The sequence below is a fragment of the Vespa velutina genome, chromosome 7, assembly GCF_912470025.1.
Source record: "Vespa velutina chromosome 7, iVesVel2.1, whole genome shotgun sequence".
NCBI classification, from domain to species: Eukaryota; Metazoa; Arthropoda; class Insecta; order Hymenoptera; family Vespidae; genus Vespa; species Vespa velutina.
Window position 1 is genome coordinate 2,162,021 of NC_062194.1, and position 9,285 is coordinate 2,171,305.

The 9,285-nt window shown below is 28.1% G+C and overlaps 2 protein-coding genes across 4 annotated transcripts in view; both read left to right on the forward strand.

Annotated features, from left to right (window-relative positions):
* The first annotated feature begins 52 nt into the window (after positions 1-52).
* Positions 53-2,918, forward strand: LOC124950335 (pachytene checkpoint protein 2 homolog). 2 transcript variants are annotated; one of them, XM_047496866.1, is made up of 6 exons: positions 53-474; positions 725-872; positions 991-1,182; positions 1,253-1,480; positions 1,568-1,915; positions 1,991-2,918. In XM_047496866.1, the coding sequence occupies exons 1-6, from the start codon at positions 425-427 to the stop codon at positions 2,252-2,254; spliced, it is 1,230 nt and encodes a 409-aa protein (XP_047352822.1). In that variant the 5' UTR covers positions 53-424; the 3' UTR covers positions 2,255-2,918. The 2 variants fall into 2 exon arrangements, with proteins under 2 accessions (XP_047352822.1, XP_047352823.1); XM_047496867.1 differs by lacking the exon at positions 53-474 and having other exon boundaries at positions 763-894.
* The window catches only part of LOC124950336 (solute carrier family 25 member 36-A), a 17,056-nt gene continuing 10,441 nt past the window's right edge, over positions 2,671-9,285 (forward strand). Inside the window, exons 1-4 of one of the 2 annotated variants that reach the window (XM_047496869.1) lie at positions 2,671-2,793; positions 3,001-3,045; positions 5,341-5,526; positions 6,318-6,592. In XM_047496869.1, coding sequence (XP_047352825.1) covers positions 3,005-3,045; positions 5,341-5,526; positions 6,318-6,592 — 502 coding nt within the window. In that variant the 5' untranslated portion in view covers positions 2,671-2,793; positions 3,001-3,004. Of the gene's footprint in view, positions 2,794-2,912; positions 3,046-5,340; positions 5,527-6,317; positions 6,593-9,285 lie in introns of those variants that run through there. The other variant, XM_047496868.1, reaches the window with a different exon arrangement.

Genomic DNA, 9,285 nt, shown 5'->3' on the forward strand with positions numbered 1-9,285 from the left:
TATCCGTATTAAATAATTTAATTATACGAAGAGAAAAATGACGCTTCCTTACGTAAATGACGCTTGCGAATGAGACCTAATGTCTTTTGCGTTCAAACTTCACGTGTCTCTATCCCCACTCCTATCTCTTTTTCCTTCTCTTTTCATTTCACCAATTGGACTATGCTTTCATTCATTGTTTCTCCTTGTCTAACACATTTTGATCCGTGCGCGATGAATTTGAACTTGCGGTTTAAAAGTAACAGAAAAGAACGGGACAAGGTGGCATAAGAAGGAAGGGAACAAAGGATAGTTTATAATCGATCATCTACAATAATAGTATTGTTTGTTGTAATCGATAATTTCTATTACGGTGTTTATTATCAAAAGTGAAATATTTTTAATAGGTTGAATAACGTTTATCATAAAATAATAATAATAAACGATGGATGCAACTGATATATTACATATTGAAATCTTACAAAAATCTGAGAGGTAAGAACAATCTTAAAATTATTTATTATATTTGTCATTTTCTATTTGCAACATTTGTACAGGGCTTTTTTTATTAAACTTATATACATATATATAAATATATATATATATATATATATATATATATCAATTTGTAAAAGCATTTTAAGGCTATAATTAATTGTTTGTTTTATTATTAATTTTTTTATAAATGATTATTGTCACACAGTTTATCTTTATATATATATATATATATCTTCTTTTCCCTCAGTGTATTGTCAGAAGAGGAAATACGAGCAATGGTACATAATAAAATTATAGAATTGGAGGAAGTATTATTAGATGTAGAATTACCGGATGTCTTATTTACTCATGCTAAAGATCATATTGAATCTGTATCATGTGCCTGTAATCATGAAGTATGTTTCAACATTTCAATAAGTAATTGTATCATTATTATTTAGATTAATTTCTATTTTTTTTTCCCCTTTTTTTTTGTTTCTTTTGTTTTTTCTTGATAATGCTTATGTATTTTAGAAAACTCGTATGAAAATTGCTGGAGTCAATTTACAATATCACATATATAGAATGACAGAAAGTGAATCAGCCATGTCAATGATAGAAAATGGTAATGAAGAATTACCAGCGGCAAATCAATGGCTTTTACCTTCTAAAGAATTTCATTATTTGTGGGAAAACATGTATTATGATTCGGATATAAAGCAAAATGTAATGCTTGGCACTTATTCTTATATCTTTTGTTTAAATATATTTGTTTTAACTAATATTATTATTTTAGTTATTAAATTTTGTGGAAACAGCAGTAATATTTTCTGATAATAAAATAAATCCTAATATTATATCATGGAACAAAGTAGTATTACTACATGGACCTCCAGGCAGTGGAAAGACCAGCTTGTGTAAAGCACTGGCACAAAAAATTGCAATTCGTTTTGGACATCGTTTTACATTTGTGCATTTAATAGAAATAAATAGCCACAGTTTATTTTCAAAATGGTTCTCTGAGGTAAATTTTTTATCTATTTGATCTTGACCTAAGAATGAAAAGTTATGTAAGAAAACATATATTATAAAAAAATTTATTCTATTTCAGAGCGGAAAATTGGTAATGAAATTATTTGATGAGCTTAAAACTCTTCACAATGATTCTAATCGATTAGTTTGTATTTTAATCGATGAAGTAGAATCATTGGCACATGTTCGTAAATCCTGTGTTAATGGTACTGAACCTACAGACTCCATACGTGTAGTAAATGCTTTACTTACCCAATTGGATCAAATGAAACATTATCCAAATGTTCTAATTCTTACAACAAGTAATATGACTGAAGCTATTGATTTAGCATTTGTAGACCGTGCAGATATAAAACAATATATCGGCCATCCCACAGAAGATTCTATATACAAAATATATAGTGCCTGTATAAAAGAATTAATGAGGGTATTTAATTTAATATTTATATCATATAATAATTTCGTATATATTTACAATAGACTGATCGTTAAAAATTTTCAGACTGGATTGATAGAACAAGAACAATTATTTAATCTTGCTTATCTTAAAGCTCATGGTTACGAAGAAACTTATGAGACAAAGCGCTGTTTAATGCTATTGGAAATCAGTAAACAAAGTTATGGACTAAGTGGACGTACATTAAAAAAAATACCATTTTTAGCAAAAGCTCTTTTTATACATTCAAAAAAATCTACATTGGCTCAATTTTTGAGAGCAATGCATTATGCCATCGAAAAGCAGAAAGATGATGTGCTGGAACAATAAAAAAAAAAAAATGAAAAGAAAAATGAAAAAAAAATGAAAAAAAAAAAAGAAGAAAAAGCCATCTTTATTTTTTTATTACACGTAATAATATTCATTGTACAAAATCTAAGGGAGAAATATTTGACTAATAATTTTATTACGTATTTTAAGTATTTTACAATAATTCTTAATCTATTTATTCGTACGTAACGATATAAGTAATAAAAAAAAAAAAAAACGAAAAAATAAAAAAGAAATTTACATAAAACAAACTCGTGTTTTTGAATTTGATAAGACGCATCATTAGCGCTCTCTGCTGGCAAATCAAAACCCGGCAAGTTCTCCCACTCTACGTTCTTTCGTTTAATCGAAGGCGCGAGGTGAGGGGAAGGAGCTGCGGCATATGAAACGTAGTGCGCACCAGTCAGTTGTTTTGAAACGGTCGTACATTACAGTAGTTCTGCTCGTGTGCGGTTAATTTAGTGTTATTAATTTGCTTTGTACCTCGTGTACGGTCGACATCGTGTTGAAAACTGATATCAGATAAATATTTCTGTAAGGTGTGTGAGATAATTATCATAAATCATCAGTGAGATTTGTAAGAACGTTTTGGTGAAAAAGTGATTGTTGTTCGAGCGATTTAGTTCTACTCGTAATTCTTTATTTTTTTTTCTTTTTTTTTTTTTAATACATCAAATTTTTCCATTTATCATTATTACAAAAGTACATGATACCCAGATTGTTAAGTTACCGAATTCGTTTCTAAGAAGGATGTTTGATCGCGACACAGCGATACATCTCATTGCCGGAGGGTGAGTTTTATCGACTCATTAGATCTAATAAAATGACATTCTCTTATCAATTTTCTCATAAAACTTTTATTGCGTTATATATAAATATCTTTCTTGATTATAATCGAATCATTAGCAATCATTCGTTATTCATTCATATTCAATCGTCGGGGTTACATACGCATTTCACATTACATATGTGTATGTGTATGTGTGTATGTGTGTATACGTATGTACACACGATGCATTCTGTTGCGCAGTGTGAACAACTCGTTCGCGTGAACCGAACGATCTGATTGGTTATTACATTCCGAAACATAACGTCTGGCCCGGTCTCCCTTTCCTCTTCTCCTTTCTTTTTTATTTTTTTATTTTTTTCCCTTATTCAGCATATGAACTTTTACATATCTAGAGAGACATGAGTGCATGTAGTACCGAATTACGCTTGCAAACAATTTTGCCTAATATTATTTCATCATTCGTTTCGTAACGCCGAAAAACGGACACACAAACACACACACACACATACATACATACATACTTTAAATTATTGTATTAGCTTCGTATGTGGAAATTTTGTTCTTTTTTATTTATTTATTTTTTTCTTTTATTTTTTCTTTATTTTTTTCCTTTTTTTTCGGTAATTTGAAGATTTACCGTTTGCTGTCTAATATGCGTTTTTACGTTGTACTTGCGCATGCAGCTTTATTTAACCGGCTTAATAAAAATTGCGTATTTAGATTGTAAATGATTAACAAATATCTATAACCGTTTCGATATCCTCGTTACAAGTATAATCAATAATTCTTTTAATTATTCGTGTAATTGAATATTTTAATTAATTTAATCTATAAATTTGTTCGTTTCGTTGATTTCGATCTCGACATAAATATTGGATTGATATAGGTTAGGTTAGATTTTTCATTATTATTTGCAATATATATTAATTCGTATACTATTTCCATAGAAGCAAGAGAAAGAAAACGGAGAAAAACAGAAAGTAATGGATAAAAGAAAATGTTAATTAGATGTAATCATTCTCAAAATATCTTTACGTAAGCTAGTATTATATATTCTAAAAAAGTTTACGTTGATTTTTTCAATCTATCACTATCTCGGTGAGCTCGTGTATAATGAGGAGGAATCGTATTTATCGTGAAAAAAAATCGTAACTTTAAACATAATCTATCGGTCAACGAACCAATCGTGCGAATCGAACGAATCATCGTGGGTGGTTCGTAGGGGGCGGCAAGTAAAGAGAGAGAAAAAAAAAACATTACGCAACACGTGGATCGTAGAAATTAATGATCTGTTCAGAAATTTCTTTAAAATTTAGCGATAAGATGAATTGTAGAAACGTATGTGTATGATCATCTGTTATTTGTGCGGGCCAATCACAATTCAAAATTCGCCATAATATTTTATATATAGTGTCGCATTATTCTGAACACGCGGTATTTATTACGTATATGTACATGTTTTTTTTCTCCCCCCCTTTTTTTTTTTTTTTTTTTTTTTTTTTTTTTTTTTTTTTTTTTAAGAATTATCTCTATACACGTATATATTCTAAATTAAATATATTTACTTCAAAGTGGGCCTATATATATATATATATATATATATATATATATATATATATATATAAAATATAATTTTTTGTTTATTATCGAAAATGATATAATAATATATGTAAGAATTTGGCATGTAAAGTGGTTTTATATCTAACGAATATATTGAACGTATAGACCTTTTTTTGTACACTATGTGTATATATATATATACTACATAATGTCGTGTTTATCGGTCGTTTCCTTTCGTATACATTAACATATACATTTATAGCTTGTAGTAAATAACTTTGACGCGATGTCAGGTCTTCTCATAGAAATTTTTCTTTATTATTTTCAGTCTATGAAATATTTTAATCACTAACATTCATCTAACAACTATTATTTATATTATCATTTCGATATAATATCGAAGTGATATAATTTGTTTTATCAATTTGGACGAAAAATTATCGAAAGATTTATTATTGATATACTTTTTATATCGTACTTTGAAGATCATATTTTGAAATTGATAATCATCGTCGTAATTTTATACTACGTTCTTAGAAAATCATAATATTATTTTTCTTGTTTACATCTTGTTGATCTCTCTCTCTCTCTCTCTCTCTCTCTCTCTCTCTCTCGAAGTAAACATTAGAAACATCGAACGATTTCGTTCTATTGAAAATGAACAGACATAATATTTTCGTTTTATTTTTATTTTTATTTTTTATTTTCGTTTGTTTGTTGTTCTTGTTGAGTACAGTGTTGCTGGTACAACAGGAGCCATAGTGACCTGTCCTCTCGAAGTGGTTAAGACGCGTTTACAATCCTCTTCGTCTGGTTTTCAACCGCCACCAGTGAATAAAGAATTTACGTCCGGTCATGTCACGTGTAAGAGTTTTCCAACACCGGAACAAAGGAGGAGATTGTGTACAGGAGGATATCCAAGGTGATTATAAAAACAATCCTTAAGTGTTACGATATAGGTTAACGTCGAATTTTTTATATAAACTGATATTTAATTTTTGTTAATAAGTAAGATTTTCTTTTATCGAAATACGTAATAATTATCTCATATAAGTGACCTAATTAATTTTGTCATAAGTAAATAAACTAAATGTTGTGTAAGGTAAAAATTTCAAAATCATAAATATCTTAACCTATATGTACATAACCTGTAATAACTATATATGTATTTATATATGTATGTATTATATATATATATACATATATATATATATATATATATATATATATATATATATATGAATATCTAATATTAATTCGAAAGATCTAGAAATCATATCATGTAATAACACATATAAATGTATTATCGATTAATTTTCATATAAAAATTTTAATTCGAAAAATAATTTTATATATAAACTACTGATTAATATATATCTCTTTTACATTACTCTTAACTTTTCATCATAAACAAGAGCAGAATTATCAATGAATAAAAAAATGAAAGAAAAAAGAATTTAGAAATAACATAGATGTGTTAACCTATCAGTACACATAACCTATATGAATTATTATTTTTATATCTAATTTTTCTACATCAAAGTAAAATATCAAAAAGACCTTAATCGAATGTTGAACTTGTCTTAACTAAAATCACGATTGAACATTTTTTGATTATCTTTTTAATTTTTTATTTTTATTTTTATTTTTTTTTTTTATTTTCTTCCTTTTTTATTTATTTATTTTTTTTTTCTTTTTATTTTTCTTTTACAGGTGCTCCTTCCTGGCTCTCTCCCATTGTGGCGTGTCGACACCATCGGGTAGTGGCCCACATGCTTATCCGACACCCGGTATTTACCAGTGTATAAGGTACATCATTAAAAACGAGGGTGTACGTGCCCTTTTCCAGGGTCTTGGTCCAAATCTCGTTGGTGTAGCACCTTCCAGGGCGATCTACTTTTGTGCATATTCGAAAAGCAAAATTGCTTTTAACAAAATACTACCTCCAGACACTCCGATAGTCCATGTATTTTCGGCATTTTGCGCTGGTAAGAAAAAAAATTAAATTCCATTTGTGTGTGTGTGTGTGTGTGTGTGTGTGTAAACGTGTACACAAAATAAATATACATATATACGTTTAAACAAACGTATAATTTAATAAAAAAGAAGATAGTTATATAGCAAAAATATTTTAGGTTAGTTTTCGGAACGGCACCGGAATATCAAACGACTTTGTCAGTTTAATTAACCAATCACAATTCTTGATACACGTATACATACATATTATGTATGTATGTATGTATGTATACATATTATATATGTATGTGTATAATAATCACATATATTGAAACGTGTTCTCAACCTGTCAGGTATTCTCAGTGATAACTGGTAATAAGTGTTTTATTACAGAAAAGAAATGAAAAAAGTTAATATATATAGGATAGGTCGAGGAATTTATTTAACTATTAAGAGGAATACGTTTATTACAAGAAACAACATGTGGTAGTTAATGAGCATATAGTCTTTTCTTTTTCATTCTATCTTGTTTCTTGTCATATAATTTATCTTTTTTTTTCTTTTTCTTTTTTTTTTTTTTTTTCTTTTTACTTTTTATTATTTATTTTTAATAGATAAATAGTAGGCAGAGGGTGTATTCACAAGCGTCATTCATTCTCTCTCTCTCTCTCACTCTCTCTCTCTCTCTCACACTCTCTCTCTCTCTCTTTCTCTCTCTCTCTCTCTCTCTCTCTCTCTCTCTCTCTCTCTCACTCTGTCACACACACACACACATAATGGATTCTTCATCATACTACCGCAAATATCCAGTTTATAATTATGATGTATTCTGATCTTTACCGACATTGATAACCTTCATTAGTCGTTCGATTCAAACTGATTGCGTATTATTAATTTAAAATATCGATTGTATGGTAGATTGATCTAATCTTTAAATTTCTTTCTTTTCTTTTTTTTTTTTTTTTTTTTTTTTTTTTTATACCTAAAAAGTAATATTTGCTTAGGAAATTTATAAAAAGAATATATCGAATTTGATTAGATTTATTTATAAAGATATAACGTTTCTTAATCAATCCATAAAAATAGATTGAATATGATTAGGTTAATTCGTAACAGTATTAATATTTTATTTAAAATATTTTTTCTTTTTTCTTTCTCTTTTTTTTTTCTTTTTCTTTTTTTTTTTTTTTTTATTTTTGGCGATAATTTCATTGATAAGACAACGTTTGATAAGAGACAACGTATTGAGAATACATGCTTATAGTAACATATGTTTCTTATATGCATATATATATATTTATTTATTTATTTATTCATTTTTTCCATTTTTATTTCTATTATTAGAAATCGAACAATTCGATAAAAACCACGAAAGTTTTTTCAACGATTTTCTATTAATAAACTCTCCTTCTAACTCTCCCTCTCGCTGTCTCGCTCCTTCGTACGTCATCGTTTAATAAGACAGTGTTATTAGCGGAGACAATATACATAAGTTATCTGTACTTTTTCGACGGATAAAATTGAACTTTAACCTGGAATGAGATTGCCTCCGTCGGAGATCGTCTCCGCGGGAGGGCCACAAATTTTTTTCCTATATCGCTCGACTTTTTTTTAGTTATTCATTTATCAACAGAAATACTATTAACGTTAAGAAATACTATTAAGAAATAGTATTAACAAAACGATTGATTTTATAATTTTGTTTTGATTAGAAGAACAATCGTAACGGCGATGAAATAAATATGAACATTAGATCTGCAATTTCGTTTCAATTACATTGATCGATTAACTATAAAAAGAAACAATTGCAATTCTATTTGAGAATTTTCAAGAGAGAAATTTTTAATGTAAAAAGAGAGGGGAGGGGAGAAAGGAGAAGGAGAAGGAAAAGGAAATGATTGCTCAGTGTTATTATCTCGTTAATTCAGATTGTTGATCTTTGTTTATAGTTCATTGATAAGAAATAATCGATAAGTCATTCATCCGTCGATTTAATTCCTTCATTTATCTATTTCTGTTTATTTATCTATGCTCTTTGATTTTTATTACAATGGACTTTATAACTGTAACGTAATTATAATCATTAATCTTCATGATTAATTTTGTTTTTCATTAGGAAGAAAGAACCATTGGAAGAAACTAATTCGAGAAGTTTATGATAGAGAATATGTTTGCCCTCATTTCCACGTTCCCTCTTCTCTTTCCTCCCTTTCCTTTCCCTTTTGACACGTGCGGATGGTCACGTAGGCATTTCATTTCGTTTCTTAAAAACGTGGTCCTTTAATTTTAACTCATGAAAATTATCCTCGATTTTTATGGTTACGATTTGGTAATTTCAATTTTTTACAACTATTATTTCAACATATTTAAATTTCAACAGAATTAATATAATTATCGTACGATATTTGAAAAAAAAAAAAAAAAACCACGATTTACGTAGTTACATGCGTTTAATAATATCAAATTCCAAATTCCTTATCGAATGACCTCGATTTTTATTATTCAATATTCATTTTCCTTTAAGAAATTATCGTTTCTCTGATCTATAATAACACAAACAAATATAATAGATTTGATTCAAAGATAATATATGATATATACAATTTAGGCCAAAAATTCTTAGACGTTGTAGTTTTACGATCTGAGGAGAAAAAAGAAATTTTAGCCTGTTTTACATAGAGTCTCGAAAAAGAGTATTTGAATTTTTTTTTTTTGTAAATCATTT